The sequence below is a fragment of the Nuphar pumila genome, chromosome 10, assembly GCF_984573655.1.
Source record: "Nuphar pumila chromosome 10, dmNupPumi1.hap1.1, whole genome shotgun sequence".
Lineage (NCBI taxonomy): Eukaryota > Viridiplantae > Streptophyta > Magnoliopsida > Nymphaeales > Nymphaeaceae > Nuphar > Nuphar pumila.
In genome coordinates this window covers 13,860,811-13,885,159 of record NC_143258.1, presented here as the reverse complement: position 1 = coordinate 13,885,159, position 24,349 = coordinate 13,860,811, and the positions used below count along the sequence as shown (strand labels likewise).

General features: G+C 38.9%; 1 protein-coding gene across 3 annotated transcripts in view; it reads left to right on the top strand.

Moving 5' to 3' along the window:
- Nucleotides 1-24,349, top strand: part of ESP4 (HEAT repeat-containing protein) — a 249,664-nt gene that overhangs the window by 157,721 nt on the left and 67,594 nt on the right. For 2 of the 3 annotated variants that reach the window (XM_090018877.1, XM_090018876.1), the window contains 6 exons: nt 20,310-20,408; nt 20,611-20,673; nt 20,775-20,882; nt 21,008-21,091; nt 21,184-21,231; nt 22,560-22,634. In XM_090018877.1, coding sequence (XP_089875003.1) covers nt 20,310-20,408; nt 20,611-20,673; nt 20,775-20,882; nt 21,008-21,091; nt 21,184-21,231; nt 22,560-22,634 — 477 coding nt within the window. The remainder of the gene's footprint in view (nt 1-20,309; nt 20,409-20,610; nt 20,674-20,774; nt 20,883-21,007; nt 21,092-21,183; nt 21,232-22,559; nt 22,635-24,349) is intronic. The other variant, XM_090018878.1, reaches the window with a different exon arrangement.

Here is a 24,349-nt window from a genome sequence, read left to right as displayed (position 1 = left end):
CTGACACTCCCCCTCAACCTCGAATCCTGGAGGTTGTTGCATGTAGACAGTCTCAGATAAGTCCCCATATAGAAATGCATTTTTCACATCTAATTGGGACAAGCTCCAACCATGCTGAACAGCTACTGAGAGAACAAGACGAATGGTACCCATCCGTGCAACCGGAGAAAAGGTTTCAAAGAAATCAATACCATATGTCTGAGTATACCCTTTGGCTACTAATCTGGCCTTGTACCTTTCAAGTGAACCATCCGATTTGTATTTGATAGTATATACCCATTTACATCCAACAATGTCAGCATCCACTGGGGAATCAACTAGATCCCATGTATGCTGAGACAATAAAGCATCCATTTCTTCTTGCATAGCCAGCTTCCACCGGTTATCTAGCTCTGCCTGTTGATAGTTCAGAGAAATAGTTTCAGCAGATAAGGCTGAAATAAAAGTTTTTATCTGATTTCCAATTCTGACATTAGAGACAAAATGAGATATGGGATATAAGGTACATTGTCGTGTCCCCTTTCGTAGTGCGATAGGCCTGGTTATCATCATCATGAAGATCACTATTGTCAATAGTACTTACCTCAGGAGAAGAAGAGGATGAAGGCACTTCCGGAGGTGGAGCTCTACGCACATATACCAATGGAGGATTATTAAATCGTGAAGAGGATTAAGTTTGGTTCGGTAATGAGGGCACAAATTCCAAAAGAAAAGGAGGTATAGGTAATGAAAAAGACTCAGCTGGATCAACCTGCAGCGGGGAACCGATACTAGAGTAATATAGAGTGGATTCCAAGAAAGATACATCCGCACTGACATACTCTCGGCGAGAAATAGGATTTTAACATCGATATCCCTTTTGATTTTTTGGATAACCTATAAATATGCATTTTGTAGCTTGAGCAACTAATTTATCACGGTCAGGGCCAAGTTTGTGTACAAAACAAACACATCCAAATATTTTTGGTGAGAAAGAGAAGAGTGGGGCATTAAGTTTTAGAATATGTAATGGAATTTGATCACCCACAGAAGATGAAGGCATGCGGTTGATCAGATAACAAGCAGTGATAATCGCATCACCCCAATATAACACAGAAACATTGGATTGAATCATAAGGGTCCAGACAACATCAAGCAGGTGCCAGTGTTTTCGCTCAGCCACCCCATTTTGTTGAGATGAATAGGCACATGTAGTTTGGGGTTGAATGCCATGATCTTGGTAAAATTGTACCAGAACTTTTGATTTAAACTCGAGCATTATCAGTGTGAACAATCTTGACAACAGATTCAAATTGAGTTTTTATTTCAAGAATTAAGGATTTGATAATACTTGGAACTTCCGATTGTTCTTTTATTAAAAACACCCATGACAACTTTGAGAAATCATCAACAATAACAAGATAATATCGACACTGAGTCCTACTAGGAATCTTACTAGGACCCCATACATCTGCATGAAGAAGTTCAAAAACTTTATGACTAGACTGACTCTGACTGTAACGCCCCAAATTTCAAACTTGCGAACCCTTTCAGAAAAACAGGCAAGAGACTAGAAATATCTCTTTCTTTCAGAGTTTGTTTATGAAATCAGCGGAAGATTTTTCTTTGATAAATCATAAGGCAAGCTGACAACTTTGGGCACGTTAGCTAAAAGAACCAAAACTGACAAGATTCAGATATCCTAAGGGAAAATCCGATACAAACCCAAGCGTCCAGGACGCGAGCTAAGAGCAGGAAGAAGAAGTCTTGAAGCCATCTTGCAATCGCGCCATCGCCCGTAGTGTACATAATCATCACCTGTATCCATAGAATGGGTTAGTTTCGCGAAAAACTAGTAGGTGCACAAGAGAGACTACAAGGAACTGAATTAAGTACATTTAATTAAGTAGGTTACGCAGTTTAAAGCAGATATGCAGTTAAACAGGCAAGCAATGCAAGTAGGTGAATAGTGCAAACACGTAAGCAGTACAAGCGAATAAGGCGTGCGAGCGAGTAAGTAGTGCAAGCGAGTAAGCATTGCAAATGCGCAAGTAGTGTAAACAGTAAGCAGTTAAACGCAAGTAAGCAGTTCAAAGCAAATAAGCAGTGCAACTGACAAACGCAGCATACGATTCAATTGATCGTACGCTGTGAACCACCACGCAACTAGCTTGTTCTCGTTCCTAGAACGAGGTCACAACATCTAATCACCATCAGGACATCGTTTGTCGCTCACTACTTCTAACAAATGCGTTGTCTTGAACAACCTTAACCTATTCTCATCTCTCAAAGTCTTACGCGGTTAACCGTCACCGGTTATGACGCACTAAGGCATCATACCTTCTCAGAAAAGCTCACCCTTCCGTAGAAGGTCCAAAACATGATCGCTAACGCAAATCGCTAACGATCTGTTTCTCACACCTGAGTCAAGCATGTAATCATGCTTAAACAGAAAGCCGAAACTATGTATTCATAGTTGGCTATCACAAACAATCTCAGAAGGTCGTCACAGCTCACCATAACTTTTTATGGTAAGCAAAAACACAAGATCCACGTCGGATCATTTGGTCCGAGAGATATACGACCGGACAAGGAATTACCGCCCTAAAGGGTATAACTGATCTTGGACCCTATACTTCCTCACAGGAGTTCACCGTCTTTGCGGCTATCCGTTCGTGGACAGTGTACATCCTCACAGAGATCTCCCACTCTAGCCGGGTCACCTGATCTGGGAAAAGTATAACCTCACAGCGAAACCTTTGGGAGATCAGTCCCTAACAAATGCCATATCCAATGAAAATCATTGCGATACACGCATCCACACAAATGACCGCTCTCAGGGTCGATAGCCACTAATACAAACAACAAGATCAATGCCCGGATCACCTGGTCTGGGAAATGTATAACCTCACAAGGAATTCCGCCCTAGATGGTATACCTGGTCTTGGACCATACACTTACTCACAGGAGTTCACCGTCTTTGCGGCTACCCGTTCGTGGAAAGTGTACCTCCTCACAGAGATCTCCCACTTTAGCCGGGTACCTGGTCTTGATCATACACGCCCTCGCAGATAATCCTTTGGAGATCAGGTGCTCGACAAACACCCTACTCGGTGATACACACATCTATACAATCGACTGCTCCGAACAGTTGACTGCTCTCGATGTCAATAGCCACAATATGGGCACAAGCATGTATATCAGCAATATGCATCGTATCACTCCACGCAGAAGCATATAATCCTACGCATCGTATGATTGCCACAAGGAATATTGCAATCCTCAAATAGGCCCTCAAAGCATGTGTAAACGACACATGAGAACGCGCAGATACGGCAATTCAGTTGATTCTATGGGCGAAGGGTAACTAACTCTACCCGTCAGCGAAACAAAACAACTGAATAAGACAAGCACTCATAACAATTCTCGTAAAGCATATAATTACCATAAAATGGCTCAGTCCATCGATAAGTAATTAAATTAGTTGTAAGGCATAAACCATTACATCACAAGTCATTAATAAGCAATCATACGACGACAGTTATATCACAATATGTAAGCAGCTTATAAGACAAGCGACCACATCAATCCTAGTTGCCACCAGTTTGTAGATTACGAGCTGCATGCAATCACATCAATCATAAGAGATACAAGCCAACAAGTGCTACGCTACAATAAGCACCAAACAGTTCGACCAAGGGATAAAGCGAGTCACATGCTAATATGTAGCAACTGGTATAATGCTATTATTATAAGCATTTAACTAGTATGAGAAACTCCTTATTACTCCGCAAAGAACTGCGTAAGCAGTTTAACCAACTAGAGTAATGCCTTGACAGGCGTGCACAACTCAACGAGTAACATATTGAACTATCGAGTAAGCAAGGGAATTAGTAGTGCAGGCGAAGCAGTAGTGCAAGCGAATCAGTAGTGCAAGAGAAGCAGTAGTGCAAGCGAAGCTCACGACTCAACGACCAGTGTGAACAGACCTTATGTTTCGATAATTACGAACCTGCGGGTACGCACAGGCAAAACGTAGAACCAACTAAGACTAGTTCGGGCGTCTGTTATTCTATGTATTTTCAATAACCCGAATAGCTAGTTGAGTTCGCTCCAAAGGAACGACTTTAACCGAGAGAGGATTCCCCAAAGGAGGCTGTGCCATGGACGCATCCAACTTCTGCAGAAGTGTTGAGCTAACAAGTGTAGCCCCTTTCCCCTAACTCCAATGACTGGGGAGGCCGGATCGTTGCCCGTAGGGTGGTTGTTAACAACCTGTCCATTGGAGTTTGTACCGCTCTATCCTCTCCCTTGACAGACACAAAGAAGCGAATAGGTACGTTAGGGGTTGCTTAACTAACGACCCATTCTATGCTGTGGTATTTAAACCACTCGAGCATCTTGCCTGTGAAGGCGAATGTGAGGCCATTTATGTGATTACAGCATTGTGCATTTAGTACTATCCGAGGTCGCACGACCGTCTCATCCGATCATCGCAGTACTAGACTTGTCGTGCACGACTACAAGTACTCTAGGATGAAGGGGGTATAGCTCCTTAATAGAAGCCTCAACAGGAGTGTTTCACAAAGATGTAAAGTTTATCAACTTTACTCTATCTTTTGAAACATCAGTACCTTGTGTCAACATGATGCATGTGATTATCTCGAATCACATCCGCTATCGGGGTATCTACATGTCTCGCATGACTCGATACCGACCTCGATAGACGGGATACGGGTTTCTCAACAGAACACCCGCTAAGAAGTTCGCTTGAACCCCCAATTTAGGATCACCCGAGATATGCCAAGAAGGCGAGCAGAACCAGTCAGTCACATCCTTCCAAATGCTTCGATTTGGATCTATCTTTGATGCTTTTGCGCAGCTCTCTGAAATCTGAAGTCGACTCTGCAGGACTGCAGACACGAAGAGCCAGGATCCTTGCGAGGTATCCCTCTCCTTAGACGAAGGTGTATCGCGAGCTCCCAACTGAACTCTTATCGCAAGAGGGAGAGTGGTAAATGCCCCTTGCATCCTCCACGAGGATGCCTTTAAGGCATACACAAGGAGCAAGAACCTGCACGTCATCTGCAATATCAAGGCAGAAACAACACATGCAAAAGCAAGAGCCTAGCGTAAAGCGCGGCGGCAAAGTAAAGACCGTAAGCAAGGGTGCAACGCAGAACCTTTGTGCGATGCGTGACGGCAAGGTAAAGGACAAGGATCGCGAAACCGCGTCCTGGAGTTAAATCCGTACTCGTATAAATATATATGATATATATATATTTATTTAATTGTCCTTTTTAGTTAATTGAACTCAATTCAATTGTCCAAGTCTTCTGTGAAATCTTCCCCTACCTTAAGAGGTGACGGTCCTCGTATGTCAACTGCGTAGGTAAGCACGAGCTCCAGCCATGAAGAGCGAGCAGGATCCACCGTTCAACCTGTGATGCTAAAAAGGTTAGCATGCTAAAATACAAATGAGAAGTGGGTCCGGTAAGACCTGCAGTAGTACCGGACCCCGATACGAGGTTAGGCAGGGAGCTCAACTCCGTGCAGAATGCAGAAGGGCACCAAAGGCAGCAAGATCAAGGCAGAGGGGCGAAACCCCCTACCGAAAAACAAACAAGGTGCAGGGGGCAACGGTCCCCGCCAACTTTGAAGAAATGCGAGGCAGGGCCCAACGACCCTTACTGCCGAAGAACAAATGCAGGCGACAGGGGACGTCGCCCCTGTCGACGAAGGACAGGCAGGGCTCCAGCCCCTGCCGACCTCCCAGAAACGACAGGCAGGGGCTTTAGCCCCTGCCGATCCAAAAGTGTCAGGCGACAGGGTCAATACCCCTGTCGTCCTGTCAAAAGACGTTAGGTAGGGGCCACAGCCCCTACCGGCCAACGATAACAGAGAGAGAGTGAGGGGCAGGGGCTGCAAACCCCTGCCAGTCGATCAACAACAGGCGACAGGGGGGGGGGGCATCACCCCCTGCCAACTAGTCGGACACAGGCGACAGGAGGCGTCGCCCCTGCCAGCCTGCCGACTGAAAAGGAGAGAAGAGGATGATGGTGCAGGGAGGGGGGCTCGACCCCTCCCCTGACCAAAAGAGGCAGTAGGGAGGGCTCAACCCTCCCCTGCCGTCAAAGGTAGCAGGGAGGGTTCGACCCTCCCCTGCCGTAACAGAAGCAGGGAGGGGTCGTGCCCCTCCCCTGCCGAACAGAGGGAACAGAGAGGAGGGGGCGAGCCCCTCCTCTGCCGGAAGAACCACGAAGAGGCAGGGCTCCGCCCCTGCAGAAAAATCCATAAAAAGGCAGGGGGCAAAATCCCCTGCCGAAAAGATGGGCCGACACAGGGAGCTTCGCTCCCTGCCGGCGAAACAAGAGAGACAGGGGGAGCGGAGCCCCCTGTCGACACGACAAGGGATAGGGGGCTGAGCCCCCTGCTGAACCAACAAGTGACAGGGGGCAGAGCCCCCTGCCAAAACAATAAGCGACAGGGGGCGGAGCCCCCTGCCGACACAGTAAGTGACAGGGGACGGACGACAGGGGGCTCCGCCCCCTGTCGGCGAATGGCGACGACAGGGGGCTCTGCCCCCTTGTCAGTCGACCCAAAGAGAGAGAGGCTGGGGGGAAGTCCCCCTGCCGACGACAGGGGCGCAGCCCCCTGTCGGCCGATCTCTCCTGGAGAAGAAGAAGAGGAGGCAGGAGGAAATAGGGGAGACGAAGAAGAAAAACGAACAAGGAGCGTACCTGGAAATCATCGACGACGGCAGCGGCGACGTCGGTGGCAGGTCGCGGCAGCGTCGGCGTGGTCGCAGAGGGGGGCTGTCGCAGGTGGCGGCTTGTCGGCAATGCAGAGGAGCGAGAGACCGAGAGGCGGTGAGGGAGAGAGACAACGAGAGAGGAAGAAGGGGGGGGGGTTATCTTTGAAACCCCTGCCTCCCTGTGTTAAAAACACGGGAGGCGGTGCCTCCATTCGGGTCCGGGTCCGGATCCGACCCGAATCCAAACTTAATTTTTTTTTCGGTTATTACACTGACTCGAAGGGAACGAACTTCGATGATGCTTGCCCAACTGACATGCTTCACACTGAAATGATGTAGTAGAAGGAATTTGAGGAAAGATATAACGAAGCTTTGACAATGAAGGATGACCAAGACGACGATGCCATTGAACAGGACTGGATGAGTGTTCCACTGCAGCATAAACATTACCCACTAGATGATGTAGGTAGTAGACTCCATTTTCTTCATAGCCTCCACCAATCTTCTTCCCCGTCAGCAAATCCTGAAAATGACAACCCATCAGATCAAATATTACTCTACAATTTAGTTCTTTTGTAAGGCAACTAACAGAGAGTAAACTTTGAGGAAAGTTGGGAGCATGAAGAACATTTTTCAACTGTAAGGTTGTGGATATAGAAATATTTCCCTGACCAACAACTGTTGAGGAACTCCCATCAGCTAATGAGACTCCTCGATGAACAATAATATCCTTTAGATCTGAAAAGACAAGCGAATTTCCGCACAAATGTCTGGATGCACCAGAGTCAATAATCCACTTACTATCATTCAGATGAAGATGATTCCCTGTTGAGTAGGAAACACCGGCTACAGGAGGGGTGAAACTCAAAGGGAGAAGAACTATCAGCTCATCATATTCTGCTCGACTGAGGGTGATACTGTCACTTGCAGAGGTATTATCATGCACATTTGTTGCCTCTAGTGTAGTAACATTTGCTTTTGGAGCATATGACTTTGATGAAGAAGAGGTTGGCCGACCATGCTTATCCCAGCAACGATCTTCTAAATGTCCAGATTTTCCACAGAATGGACATTGAAATTTTCCTCTGCCTCCCATACCTCTCCCACGACCTCGTCCTCTGATATTCTGAATATTTCCACGCCCATAACCAGATGAGACAACTAGAGCAGATGACTGGGTCACAGGATGAGATTGTGGAAGAGAGATCGCAAGTATACTTAGACGATTGTATGCGTCAGTAAGAGTAGGTACATCTGATCCAGTCAACATTTGGACTTTTGCAACAGAGAATTCTGAAGATAAACCTGTAAGAAACCGAGCAACCATAGTCTGTTCTTGATGATCCTTTTGCTTCGAACAACAAAGAGGCCTGTGAGCATTGAGTTTTTCAAACACAGCTTTGACGGAGTCATAGTACTGGGCCAAGGTCTTATCTCCCTACTGTAAATTATATATCTCCTGTTCGACTTGTAGGATACGACTCACATTAGTCTCTTGTGAGTACGTATCTCGAAGATTGTCCCACATCTGTTTGGCTGTATTATAGTAAATTAAACCATCTGCAATATGGGGTTTGACACTATTCATGATCCATGACATAACTATGTCATTATCTTCGTCCCAAGTAACGTATTTGCCCACTTTTTCATTGGGTTCATCTTCCAACAGATGAACCCAATGAAAAAGTGTTTTCTACGATGTCCAGATATCGACATCATAAAAGTTCTCGACCACCTGGCATAATTAGTTTCATTCAACCTTACAGAAGAACTATACGAGAAGGGACTTGCAAAAGCCTTATACTCCCCAATATGTTCAATTTTGGAATCACATTTTGAAGTTTCACCCATACTGAATATTTAATGCTATTTCAGCTGCCACACAAAAAAAATCCGATTCACTCACTTGAAGAGCGTGTTTTATAATCACACGTCAGTCAAGTCCACGACTACACAATTTGCCACACCAGAAATAAATTCACGACAAGCTACAAGTGACACAGAAAATAGCGTGTTTCACAATCACGCATCAGCCAATACCACGACCAGGCACCTGTACTCAACACATAAATCCCACGACAATAGATAAAAGCTTCCCACAAACAGAAAATATTTTTCCACAAAGCAGGGAATCACGCCTGCTGCTTCCACGACAAAGAAAATAATATTAACATGCTGCTTTCACGACACATGTTACGGCTGCACGTCGAACTCGACACCCAGATTCACGACCAAAGATAATATGAGCACAAAAAAATAGAAATCACGACAGCCAAAAAAGCAGGAAATCACGACAGCTGCTCCCAGACATATAAATCACGACAACCAAAAAAAACTTTTGTTTCTTCTGCGCACCATTAAAAAACTACCATATCCCGATCTTAATGACACACAGTCACCGTGTCCCTTAGATCTGATGACAGATCTGTGTCGTGACCTTAGTCAGACACCAGATCTGTTATCAGATCTATGCAAAGAAAAAATTAAATGTGCACACCTGTTTCCAACCCTTTTGTTTTTTTTTTTTTCTTTCGCCTTTTGTTGGTGTAGATCGATCACGCTCCCGAGATCTACCGCCGTGATACCATGTAGAAGTTCTAAAAACTACCACAAAAGCCGAGGCAGAGAGAGAGAGAGAGACGGTAGTGGAAATGAGAAAACTCGTTAATTAGATTAGGGCTAATCTCTATGTTAAATAGAGAGAGGCCAAAGTAAAAAAATTACACCCTCATTAAACACTAAATATCAAATAACCTCTAGTTTAAGAAAACTTAAACTTAAAACCTCTTAATCTCAACAGTCCCAATTACATAAAAAATAAAAAAAGGAAAAAGAATACAAAAAATGGAAAAAAAAACCTAAGAAAAAAATAAAAGGTGTAGTAAAATTACCAAAATACCCCTATAAGGTATTTTGATATAAATACATAAAGAATATATATATATATATATATATATATATATATATATATATATATATATATATATATATATATATATATATATATATATATATATATATATATATAGCCATAGCCCTTTATTCAGCTTCCGTATAAGATAAAGACTTTCTGTTGTTTTTTGCATCGCCAAGAGATGAGAGAATCACCTAAAAACACACAAATACCGGTAGTTGAGTGACGGTTATTGGGCTCTCCTTTCCATAATAAGATTTAAAGATGAAGAAGAAGATAAGAATAACCCTTTAGATATGGTTTTTTTGATGTATCAAACTATTCTTAATACTGCAATCATGTGAATCGTCGTGGGTGCATGTTGAAATTGACTTACAATGTGTACGACATGCGCAATATCTGGCCTTGTAATGGATAAGTACATCAATGATCCAATAAGTTGGATATAAGGACTTGGATCATCTAATAACACTCCGTCTTCAACTATCATTTTTGCATTTATCACTTCAGGAGTATCGGCATATTTTGTGTCAGTGATTCCCGAACGCGCCACAATATCAGATGCAAACTTGATTTGAGATAATATGTACCTTCTTCGTGAATAGGCTACTTCGATTCCTAAAAAATATGTCAAAAAACTAAGGTCATTCATATCAAAAGATTTTTTAAGCAAAATTTTGATATTTTCAATTTCCTTTTGATCATTCCCCGTGATGATCATAACATCAACGTATAAACGGAGAATGATAAATGAGGTACCTATAGATCTAACAAAAAGAGCAGTGTCAGTGTAACAATATTTAAATCCAAGTTTTAACACAGTATCACTAAATCGATCGTATCATGCTTTAAGAGCTTGTTTAAGCCCATATAGTGCCTTTTGAAGACATAAAACTATGCCATTTTCAATAGTCAAACTAGGGGGAGGATCCATGTATACTTCTTCATTTAAGTTTCCATTTATGAAAGCATTCTTAACATCTAACTGATATATAGGCCATTTTCTGATGGATGCTACTGCAACTAGAGCCCTTACTGTAGTCATACGAGCCGTTGGGGCAAAGGTTTTCTCATAATCTACTCCATATTTCTGAGAATATCCTTTTGCAACCAGCCTTGCTTTATATCTTTCCAGGGACCCGTCACTTTTTGTTTTGATTTTAAAAACCCATCTACACCCTATTGTCTTCTTTTCTATAGGAAAGGGCTGAATTATCCAAGTACGAGCCTTGTGTAACACATCTAATTCTATTTTCATAGCTTCAACCCATTCTTTTATGTTTTTAGCTTTGTTGTAGTTAGATGGTTCGTGATATGAATGAATGGCTAGAAGACAAGTCCTATAGTTTGGAGAAAAGGATTTGTATGAAACAAACCTATTTGGAGGCTTATGTGTTCATTCTGATATTCTAATACTAGTTTCTTTAACATTTGTTAGTTGATTGTATCTTTCAAGGGCATATGGATGCTCTCTATTATCTCGTCTAGAGTATTGAAATAGATTATGAGATGGTTCTTTTTCTTCACTTGAATCATTAATAGTTTCAAAAATTTCAACATCATCACCAACAATTTCATTATTTGATTTAGGTAGTAAATCAAATAAGAAGGCATACTCAGATTCTTCCTTAGGTTTTTCAAAATCAAATCCATTATCATTTTCCAAAAAAGTAACATTTTTAGAGACATAAAGCTTATCATTTGTTTGATCATAACATCGATATCCTTTTTTATTTTCAGCATATCTAAGAAATACATTTTATAGCTTTAGGAGAGAGTTTGTTATATTTTTCAAGAAGCACAAAACATTTACAATCAAATACCGTTAGCCTTTTCAAATCAGGAGGAATTTTAAAGAGTTTTTCAATAGGAGTTTTGTTTTTCAATGTTTGAGAAGGCATTCTATTTATTAGATATACTGCGGTTAGAGCGACTTTGGCCCAAAATTGTTTTGGAATTTCTTTTGAAATAAGTAAAGTTCTAGTAGTTTCAATAATGTGACGATGTTTTCTTTCAGAAATGCTATTTTGTTGAGGAGTCCTAGGGCACAATTTTTTATGAACAATTCCATGATTTTTTAGATATAGTTGAAATTCATTTGAAAGAAACTCTCCCCGAGAGTCAGAGTGAAAGACTTTAATATTTGTTTTAAATTGATTTTTAACAAGATTATGAAAGTTTTTAAAACATGAAAAAACTTCAGATTTGAGTTTTAAGAAGTAAATCCAAGTATGTCTACTAAAATCCTCTATGAATGTAACATAATACGAATAATCACCTTTTGACATAACAGGAGCGAGACCCCGTACATCCGAATGCAGTAATTCAAATTTTTCACGTGCTAGGTCCAAAAGGTGTCATTTGTATTTTTCAAAGTATACAATCTTCACATATAACATTTTTATCTTTACAATTTTTTTTTTAAATTGGAAAATGAGATAATTTGGATATACTAGGGTGTCTTAATCTTTTGTGCCAAAGATCTAAGTGAAAACCTCAAGAATGTCTTTGACATGATTACAAAATGAGTTTTTTGGTAAACATAGGAAATCCATGTAGTAAAGGTCTTTTCTTCTATGGCCTTGCCCAATCAGCTTCTTTGACTGGAGATCTTGCACCCAATAAGCCTTAATGAAAAGAATACTTTACATCCGTAGTCATAAATTTGAGAAACTGAAAAACGATTCAAATCCAATTTGGGAATAACTCTCACTTTTGGAACAAAATAAATTTTTGAGCTATTGTTGAGGTTTCCTATGCTTTTGATTTTTAAAGAGGTACCACCGGCAGTTGACACACATGAAAAATATGATTTAGTGCAATCAGACAAGAGAGACTCGTTATGAGTCGTGTGAAAAGAGACACCCAAATCTCAAATCCGAGGAGAAGAGGAGATGGCAGCGCTAGATGTAGAGGTAGTGACTTTAAGAATATGTGAGACGACCTCTGCTATTTGGGCAATGTTCAATTCATTGAAGTTACTCTCTTTTCTTATTCTTGAGGTTCTTCACTCTAAGGCGACCACTTTTTAAAATTTGGGACATTCCGGTCTTATATGCCCCAGTTCCTTACAATGGTGACAAATAATTTTACCTTTGTATCCTCCTCCATTATGTCGTCCTCCATTGAATTTCTTCTCAAAGTGAGGTAGTTTATATTTTTTACAAAATTTTTGGGTTTTGCTATGGCAAGGACCTCATCATTAGACTTGCATTCCAAGTTTTGTTTCCTCTTGGCAAATTTGAGCAAGCGCCTCACTTATAGAGGAAGTTACGGTCTTATGAAGTAAGACCTAACTTGCTCAAATTCCGGCCGGAGGCCATAAAAGAAAGAGAAAAGATTTTCTCTTTCTATTTGGGATCTTCTTATTTCAATGGCCGAACCTTCCCATTTTTGTTCCAATGCCTTTAATTCATCCCAAATAAGAGATAAAATATCGTAAAAATCTCTTACACTTTTATCTCCCTGCTTTGAATTACGCACCTTGTCTTAAAGATAATATAGTCTAGCCATATCTTTTTGGATAAAAGTACTTTTTAGAAAGCTTCATGCATCACATGCCTTCTCGAACTTGATGATGTTGGTGACGATTTTAAACTCCATGGTGTTCATAAACCATGAGAGTATTTGTGCATTGCTTGCTTCCCAATCTTCCATCTTGTTTTGATATTCTTGCAAAGTTTTTTCCTTTTCCTCTTCGAACAAGGCCTTGACTTGATCGCCTTCTCTTCTAGTCAATTTGAGTTGTGGTTCATTAGTGGAACCACTAACAAAGCCCCACAATTTCTTGCCTTTGATGTAATTCTCTATTGTCGTCGCCCACATCAAGTAATTATTTTCATTGAGCTTGTAGGCAATAACGACGGCGGATTCTCTTTCTCCCATAATTATTACAAGGATTTTTTAGTAGAAGAGTTAGAAGAGGACTAAGGATTGAAGAGCACTTCTTCGTGTGGGATAGTCACGTGATTCACCTTCTTCAAGAGCCTTGTTTTGATACCATGTAATGAACAGAAAATGCACAAATATAATGCCAATGAGGAGCTTATACCAACACAAGTACCGTGGTCTCTAATGGACTGATTACAATATCATAAAAGAGAAGCAAAATGACTATAAAATAGCAAAAAGACACAAAGGCCTATAAGAATTAAGAGATCTTTATAAATTCTACAAAAATGCTTCTAAAAGCATTGCAATACAAGAATAGAGTGAGGACTTGGAGAGTGGGAGGCAGTCCAATGACTAGTTGGACTGTCTCCCAACAGTCATATTATGACAAACAAAAAAGGACAAAAATAAAAAATAAAAAGTACATTTCAGTCCCTAGTGGACTGTACTAAATACAAGGTTACAAAAAGACTAAAATATCCTTGACAGTTTTTCGTATACATCTAATTTTAACAAAGCCTACATGTGTTTCGAAATCGGATGATCCAAGAGTCGATTCCTATAAAATCAAGCATGTAGAACACATTTGTACGGTCTTATTCCTTCAAAAGCCCGATTAGCTGGCGGTTAGCTAGAAAAGTGGTTAGCAGCTACTAATAAATCTGAGCATTTATTCCAAAATATCTGATGCAGCAAGAAGAAGGAGAAGAAGAGGAAACAAGAGACCCTCTATTTCAGTTTCACGTTTTCCATTTTCTAGGAAACGTGGTAACTTCCCTTTAAATAAAGAATATTTATACTTTACACAAATGCCCTTAATAACTGAACACGTAGCAATAAAGGGTATGCCCTTAATAACTGAACACACAACAATAAAGGGCGGATGGACATACTACAAATACAGGTCTGAATCTATTTACATTTGCACCAAAACTGAACACATGGATACCAAACTAACATATAGATTTGTATCAAGAGTTAAACACAATTATCTCCAATAGCCCCCCTCAAGTTATACATGGTGTTGACCATGCACAACTTGGTCTTTAAAAACCAAAATCTGTGTGCTGTCAATCCCTTTGTGAAATTATCAGCCACCTGATTTTCAATGCCAATAAATCTGACCTCTAATTCCCCATCTTCTATCCTTTGTCGAATAAATGTTGATCAATTTCTATATGCTTAGTTTTTCCATGATGGATGGGATTCAAAGATATTTTGATGGCTCCTTGATTATCACATATCAAAATGGCTTTCGGAACTCTTTCACCCAATTCATTTAAAAGAAATTTGATCCAGATTATTTCTTTATTTCTGATGTTACAATAGCCATCACCCTATATTCTGCCTCTGTGCTCGTCCTAGCTATTGCTCGTTGCTTTCGACTACTCCAAGACACTAAATTTCTGCCAAGAAAGACACAATAGTCTGAAATAGATCTTCTCTCATCTGGATCTCCTACCCATTCAACATCTGAAAATGCCATCAATGTCATCATGTCTTCTCCTTGTGTTATTTTCGTATAAACCAATCCATCTCCTGTAGTCCCTTTAAGGTATCTTAAAATTCTCTTAACTGCTTCCATGTGCTTAAGTCTGGGTGCATGCATAAATTGAGATACCTAATTAACAACATACACTATATTAGGCCTAGTAAATGTTAGATATTGAAGGGTACCCACTATACTTCTGTATTCAGTTGGATCACCATATAATTCTCCTTCTGTTCCACTCAACTTTTGATGTATGGGGCTGGGAGTTGATATAGGCTTGCACTCTTTCATACCCGTTTTAGCAAGAAGATCTTGGGTGTACTTGTGTTGAGTTAAGACGAGTCTGTCTTTATTTCTATCAACCTTAACACCAAGGAAATATTTCAATATGCCAAGATCTTTCATCTGAAACTTTTGCTCAAGAAGAAACTTAATTTTGTTAATGTGATCTTCAGAATTTCTGTCACAATTATATCATCAACATAAATAAGAAGTAATGTGACTATTCCTTGCCTTTTGTAAATAAAAAAAGAGTGATCAAAAGGAGATTTAGCAAACCCATGCTTCTGAATCTCTAAGGAGAAACTCTTAAACCATGATCTAGAGGCCTCTTTCAACCCATATATGGCTCTTTTTAATTTACAATCATAAGACTTTGAATCTTTCACCTCATATCCCAATGTTGTTCCATATAAACTTTTTCTTTCAAATTTTCATGGAGGAAAGCATTCTTAACATCTAATTGATTCAAAGGCCAACCATAATCAATAGCAAGTGACAAAATAACTCTAATGGTACACAACTTAACTGGGCTGAAGGTTTCATCATAATCAAGTCCTTGTTCTTGTGTATAACCTTTTGCAACAAGTCTCGCTTTATATCTTTCTATTGACCCATCTGGTTTATACTTTATCTTAGAAACCCAATTTGAACCAACAACATTCTTATCCTTAGGTCTTTGAAATATCTCCCATACTCGTGCAATGCTCTCATTTCTTCATTCATAGCTTCCACCCACCTTTTGTTTTTGAAGGCTTGATTAAAAGTCTTAGGCTCATCATGCTTGCTTACTTCTGTTAGAAATATTTTATGCTCACCATTGAAATTCTCATAACTGACCCATCTGTCAATTGGGTGACGAATGCGAGAAGGCCTTCTAAATGATAGATTACTGTTCCTAGTCATTTCACACTGCACATTCCTCGACATCTGATCAACTTCCTTTCTTTTGCTGTTATATATATATATATCCATTATACCTTTGAAAATTTCCTATTTGATGCTAAATAGCCTCTTCATGATCAAGAATTGATTCATCACAATCTGGTTGAACTGAATTCAAAGTCTGATAAGTATTACTAGCCATATTTTCTCCTGCAATATTTTGCTGAACTTCTAATTGAGGATAAGCAAATAATTCAGCATTAAGCCATGAATCATAGTACTCTGTTTTACAAGTATCTTGGGCAGTATCTTGTTGAATAATTCCACGTGACACATTCTCAAATAGTAGCTCATCAAACACAATATTTCTGGATATTCGTATGCATCTACTTAATGGGTCAAAACACCTATATCCTTTATAATTATCAGCATATCTCACAAATCTGCATACACGAGCCTTTTCGTCAAACTTCTTTCTCAAACTTTTATCTATGTGAACATAACATGTTCAGCCCCATGCTTTTAGCTCATTATAATCTGGTTGAACTCCATATAATTTAAAATTTGGAGACTAGTTTTCAAGTTTCTTCATTGGTAACCTGTTGATCACATAAACAACCGAGTGAAAAGCTTCTGTCCACAAATATAATGGAATGCCACTTCCATGAATCATGGCAAGACCACTCTCTACAACATGATGATGTTTCCTTTCCACAATGCCATTTTGTTTAGGGGTATAAGGGCAAGATATCCTGCGATTTATTCCATTATCGTGGAGATAATCAATGAAATCCTTCTATGAGAACTCTCCAGCCCCATCACATTGGAAATTAAGAATAGAAGTAGAGAACTGATTTTTAACAAACAAAAGGAATCTACGAAATATGCCAAACACATCAGATTTGTGCTTCATGAAAAATATCCATGAATACCGAGTGAAATCATCAACAAACAAGAGATAATATTTACTTCCAAACAGAGATTTTTCAGGGGCAGGACCCCAAACATCAGAATGAATTATCTCAAAAAGTTTAGAGGAAACAATATCTGGTAATGGAAAAGGTTAAACATGACTTTTACAGACTTGACAACTAGGGCACAAAAAACCCTCGGACCTATTACTTAAACTAGACTCAAGAATAAAATCATTAGAAATAAGTCTTTCAATTAAAGACTTGCTACAATGGGCTAAACGATTATGCCATATTTCAGACTTTTTTGACTCATTTACATTGGAAACAAAGACAAAGTAAGATGACGACAATGGCAACGATTTTATCTTGAACAACTCACTTGGATCGAACTTTAAAGACTTCACAGGGCTTTCCTTGAGAATATACATGTTTCCACACCTTTCCCCTTCAACGAACGTCTTCTTCGTGAGAAGATCCTTCAAATAAACAGAATTAGAGGTGAATATGATGCTAGAATTCATGTCATCCACAAGTTTAGAAACAGAAATTAGATTTTTCTTGATATTGGGAACATAAAATACATTTGACAAAGAGAGAGATTTAAAATTGTTGATGGGAATAGAAACACAACTAGTATGTGATATGGAATGTTTGCTTCCATCTCCTATTTCCACAATAAAGAATTAGGGTAGAAAACTTACTAGCATCACCGTTAATATGATTGCCTGCTGCAGAATCAATATACCAAACTCCCTGCTCATTTTGTTTTAAATTCAACCCAGTGAGTGTAGTCAGCAACATGTCCGTATCTCTTGTTGTACTATTTTGATTTTTAGGAGTTCCCTGTTGTGACGTTTGTTCAAATTTCTGCTGCACCATATTTAATCCTGTGTTGTACCTTGGATCATCCTTATACCAACAATTTGCTTTAATATGTCCTAGCTTTTTGCAAATATAACATGTAGGAACGGTTCTTCCTTGTGTGTTTGTAATTGGAGGCCTATTAGGAGTGGGAAGAATACCTCATCCTCCTCCATTATTCTTACCACGTCCCCTATTTCCATGAAATCCACGCCTTTTGCCTTGAAAAGAATTTGTAAACAACACTTCATGATAATCATTCTGATTTTTGCCGGTTGCGTCTGTCATACCTTTAAGTGTCATTTCATAATGCAACAACTTTGGCCTTAAATCCTCAAAGGTGGAAAGCACTGGAAGATACAAAAGAGTAGTTGAAAAGACATGATATTCAGCACCCAGGCCACTTAGAGTTTGGTGAACTTTTTCTTTGTTTGAAACCTCACATCTTATAAGAGCTAACTGATCAGCACGACCTTTAACTTTGTTGAGGTATACCATGACAGTCATATTTTTGTCTTTCTTCAGATTTTGGAACTCCCGCTTCAAAAACATAGCTTTGGACTCAGATATTTGAGAGAAAGTCTGACTTAGATACATCCATAATTGCATTACAGTGCAATCATCCGGAATACCAATTAAAACTTCCTGTGAAAGAGTTGAAGTAATATAGGCAACAAGTGCCTGATCTTTCTTCATCCAAATAAGAAAATCTGGATTCTTAACATACTTGGTAGTCAAAACCTGTCCTTTCTCGTATTTTTCTTCATTCAAAATAAATTCTGAAGGAACTGGGACTGAACCATCCAAATGTCCTGACAGATCTTGACTTCTTATAAAAGGGGTAATTTGCCTCTTCAAGGTTAAAAAATTAGAATTGATCAGTTTTTCAGAAACAAGTTGAGGCAAAAAATTGGATGACAAATTTGAAGAATTGGAATCCATGAAGAAAATGAGACAAAAGAAGAGAATACTGAATAAGAGAATTGACAGTTATGGAGGAAGTAAATTAAAAGAATCAGTCAAGAACATAGTTGAATATAAGTAGTTGATGTTAATTACTAACATACGGAATCAGAAAGCATATTTGCATGTATTGAGTCAAAGGAGGAAACAAATTTTTTAATTAGGGACAAAATTACAGCCAGGAAAAGTAGTGAGGACAGATTCAATCTTATATCAGAAAATTTGGGCTTGGAAAGAAAAGGATTTTAGTCAGGAACAGAATTTCTATCAAGATAGATATTAAAGATTTTTGGACAAGGTGTATATGAGAACAAGAGAAAGAAGAAAATACTGACAACTAGGATTTTAAGAAAAAAATATGAGATAGAAAACGACTCAGATATCAATAGGTAGAAAATAGAAGAGAGCATGGAAGAGCCAAAACTAGTAGAACATACCTTGAAGATTTATGTGGATCAACCTTGCTCTGATACCATAATAAATCTGAGCATTTATTCCAAAATATCTGTTGCAGCAAGAAGAAGAAGGGGAAACAAGCGACCCTCTATTTCAGTTTCACGTTTTCCATTTTATGGGAAACGTGGTAACTTCCCTTTAAATAAAGAATATTTTGACTTTACACAAATGCCCTTAATAACTGAACACATAGCAATAAAGGGGATGCCCTTAATAACTGAACACACAGTTATAACTGAACACACAGCAATAAAGGGCGTATGGACATACTACAAATACAGATCTGAATCTATTTACATTTGGACCAAAACTAAACACATGGATACCAAACTAACATATGGATCTGGATCAAGAGTTAAACACAATTATCTCCAATAGCTACCACCTTCTCTCTCTCTCTCTCTCTATGTATATATATATATATATATATATATATATATATATATATATGGTTGGCATGGGAATAGTAGACCAATGTTTAGTTGCAAGAAGTAACCAAAGATTGTTTTTTAATTTTTTCTTTTAAACACAGGTTGGTGTGAATATAGGGCAGTGCTAAGAAGACACCCTTTTGCTTATGGAACATGTTAAATTGCATAGATAATAATCTGAACATTTTTTGAGAAGTCTTCGTTAATTTTTTTTTCCTGATAGCAGATGATTTATGATTGATTTATGAGATGTTTAATCTGTCTTGTTAGCCACAGCAGTTCGTCAGACAACTGAAAATTTTCTTCTTTGATGCCTTGGTTTTGCTTGCTCTCTTTGAAAAAATCTATGATATATTAAAAGCTCATTTTCTCATGTTCATTCATTGTTTGTCATCTGCAAGTCTATGTCTTGCATGCATTATAAATTTAAAACTGCTATGATGCATTACTTGTTACCGAAGATCACTTACATTCTTAGTAATTCATACAGAATATGGATGAGCAATTGGTTTCGTCTGAGAGTTTATCTCCAGCTTTGGTCTCTGAGGCAAAAAGATGCATCTCACTTTATTTTGCTCTATGCACAAAGGTATTAAACGTGCCCCAGCTCTAATTGTGTGTGTACGCGTGCGCGCACATATGTGCAAGTCCGTCTCTGCATGTGCAAGTGTGCGTGTATATGTATGCATGTGTGCGTTTTGGAGGATCTAGATCATATAATAACCTTTTAGCCTCAAGAAATCTGAGTTCTAAAGTTTCTTCTTGCAACTTTTGTTGCTTCATGTGTACAGAAGCACTCTCTGCTCTGGCAGGTCTTCACAGTGTATAGAAGTGCAACAGAGGCTGCTAAACAGGTTTAATTTGAAATCTTTGTATAGTGCATGTGTAGCTCCTACAAACAGCATTAGTTTTTCCTTAATTCGAGATTGCTCATACTGCCCAGAATGGAATGCAGGCAATTAATGACCAGATTCGACTCTTAGTGCGTACTATAGGTTCTTCTGCAGAGTTGCTCTCCATTATTTCCGACCTCCCTGGTGGAAGTGAAAGCCTACTCATGAAGGTTTGTTTACTCATGGTGCAATCTATTTCTTAATTCTGCTTGCACAGAGTTTTTATTCTAATCATCTTTGAGTTGTTTCTCTGGTAAATTTTATGTTATTTTTCCACCCCTTTGCATTGGAACAGGTTTTGCATACATTGACTGATGGAGCAATCCCTTCATCAGATCTGATAAATGCTGTCAAGCGGTTGTATGACTCAAAGCTGAAGGTAAAAGGGATATGTGTTCATAGTTGCAAAAAGAATACATACCCGGTTGACTCTCTTGTTTTTGGTGTCTAATGTAACTTTACTTTTTGCAGGATGTTTCCATTCTCATTCCAATACTGTCATCTATGCAAAAGGATGAGGTCTTCTCAACTTATTATGATATAGTTAGTTTATTTGAGCGGTTGATAGCAATCATAACCTGTTCCAGAGCCATAAGTTTAACCCATTGGCCAATATTGTTGACTAGCATGATCTGTATAATAGTGCTGTTCCACATGAGCTTTTATGAAAAGGCGCTGTATGGATGGAAATATTTTTTTAGATTTTAGTAGTTCACTGATGATATGTGATAGTACCACAAACTCCTTGCTCAAATATTTATGATTCTTAGTCCAAATCTTATGAGTTTACTCACCCAGAAAACCCATTTTCTATGTTATCAACATATTAAACTGAAGTTCTTATTAAAGGAAAAGGGTGGACCAATTATTTTGAAAAACAAATGGGGGTGGCAGAAATGACATTTTTTCAAACAAAGTATAATATGGGAGGTGGGGGTTACTGTAAAACAAGAGGAGGGACAAAACCCATTGCCTCTCCACCTCTCTCCGTCTCTCTCACTTGGACAAAGAAGATGAAGAGGGGAGGAGGAAGAAGGAGAAGAGGAGGAGATACCTCTCTCTCTCTCTCTGTTGTCGAAGTGAGGGTTTGGGGGACAGTTAAAAGGTGGGTCTGGTATGGTGTCCAAGTCGAGATTCACCCAACCCAGACCCACAATATACCAGGTATGCACCGAGTAGCCATATAAGTGTCGATATGTGTCGACGTAGGTACAAGTGGCCTGGGCATGTACACATACAACATAGGTGAAAAGAAATCAGAGTATCCACTTGGTAAGGTATCCTTTTAGAAAAAAATAAGACTATCCATGTGGTAAATTTTCCTTTTAGAAAAATAAAACTAATATGCAATGTGAAGAAAGCAACAATCAGTTACCTCATACATACACTAGACTATAAAACAAACATGGCTAAGATCTTTTTCTTTTCCCCTTTTCATGGAGAAACATAAAAGGCTAGGATATTTAAAACATACTACACAACAAATATACAAATCACAATCATATGTATGAATAAAACATATCATCCGTGAAATTCTAAGAAAGCTTCTCACACTCCTATTCCTGCCTGAGCTGGTGGCTACATGGATTCTTTCTTGCTTGCTTGCTTTGTAGTAACATATGGTGACTTTCTTCCCAATCTTGTTACTAAATCAGAATCTTGTCTTGTTGAAAATGTTTGGAGATTTGTTGGAAATCTACTAAACAGTTAATACTTGTTAATGGTCATATTCAGAATATTTGCAACCATGGCTTCCCATGTAAAAAGGGTGTTATTTTCAATTTTTCCTTTCAGCATCAATTTTTATTGGTCAGTTGAGTACGTTTGATCACTTGTTGGATCACCAGGTCTTACCAATATTTCCCAAGCTGGTTGATCTTCCACTTGATAAATTACGAGTTGCATTACTTTGTATGCTAAAGGTAAGGTGTTTTTTAATGATTCATTATTATCTTATGTTGATTTAATCTTATGATCCATGCTTTATTTATTGTCATTTGTTTCAAATGATTTATCTTGACAAAAAACAATAGAATGTGTAGCTTGATAAAGCAATCTCTTTTAAATTTCAGTTTGCCATTTTTTATTTCGGAATTATGTATGGAATTCATTAGTCACCTAGTTTGAGCTCATTCATCTAACATTATTTGAAAAGCGGGTGTATTTTATCTCAATTTCTGTTATTTTGGGTTCTGTGCAATGCATTTCATTTCCATGTCCTCTTTTCCCAGAATTTCTAATTGCTTTTTCAATCCTGCCTTATGAATCAAACTTCTTGCTGGTCATTACTTGGTTATAAAGGAAGGCATGACATCATATGATGCAAGATTTTGATCTATTCTTGTAGCAGCAGCAGAAGATAGATGTTTACGTTGAAAAAAATGAGTGCCAGCAGTACATAATAGGTCTTTTAGGTTCTGTTTGTGCCATTTTTATTTTTGATTTTTGTCTCATAAATGTAACCTTGTTGCCTGTGAATGAGAATCACCAGCCATCTGCTTGTTGAATATGAGTCCTTGACATCTGTTAACCATCCGCTGTTTTTTTTGTCTTCACAACATGCCAAACAGTAGGCATGTCTTGCCTGACACCAGCAGACTCGTGATTCAGATGTGAAACTCACTCCTACATGTTAAACACTATTGTGTTCTATTCAGCAACGGAGAAAAGAGAGAGATGAGGCACAATGGAGAAGAAACTTCACTACTTCACAAGAATGAGATGTTACAACAAAATGTGGGTCGTTCTCCCCTCTCTAACAAGCAAATGCAGTCTGGACAAATTTGGACTTCTTACCTCGACCACTACATTACTAAGCTAAAATACATAAATGCCCTTATGAATACAAGAAAGTGCATGGATGAATACATATAATACAATCAATTACATTTCTTATCACTCCTCAAACTTGAGAATGCTAGAGGAATCATTCCAAGTTTGGAGAGTAATGAGCAACACTTTTGGTGAAAGCATGTGCAACTTGTTCTTTATAGCTCACATGTTCAAGTGAAAGGAGTTCATTTTTACAAGACTTCCTAGTAAAGTGATAATCTTTCTCAATATGTTTTGTTCTTTTATGAAATTTTAGATTCTAAACAATGTTAATGACACTCGTGCTACAATACAAAGAGGTTCTTCCATATATAGAGATGCCAAACTCTCCCAACAATCATCTAATCCATATGATCTTAGCAATAACTTGAGCCATAACTCTTTACTTTGCCTCAGCTGTGGATAAGCTACTCTTTGTTGTTTCTTGCTATCTCAAGGGAAACATAGAAACCTGTGTAGTGAATAGTCTATCACGAGTAGTCCTAAAATCTTCATCACAATATGCTCTGAGTTAATCGAAAGTGGAGGATGAGAAGAACATATCATTATGCATCATATCTCTAACATATCTAATGATTCTAAGCACTGTAGCAAGATGTAGATACCTTGGTGAATTCATGAACTGGCTCACTACATGAATTGCACAAGAGATATTTGTTCTAGTTATGGTTAAGTAAATCAGGCTCCCAACTAATTGTGTGTGCACAACTAGATCCTCTAATTCTTCACCATCAGATGTTCTTAGCTTCATTTTTGGTTCAATAGGCCAGGCAACTCTCTTTATACCATTGACTAATCTGGCCTT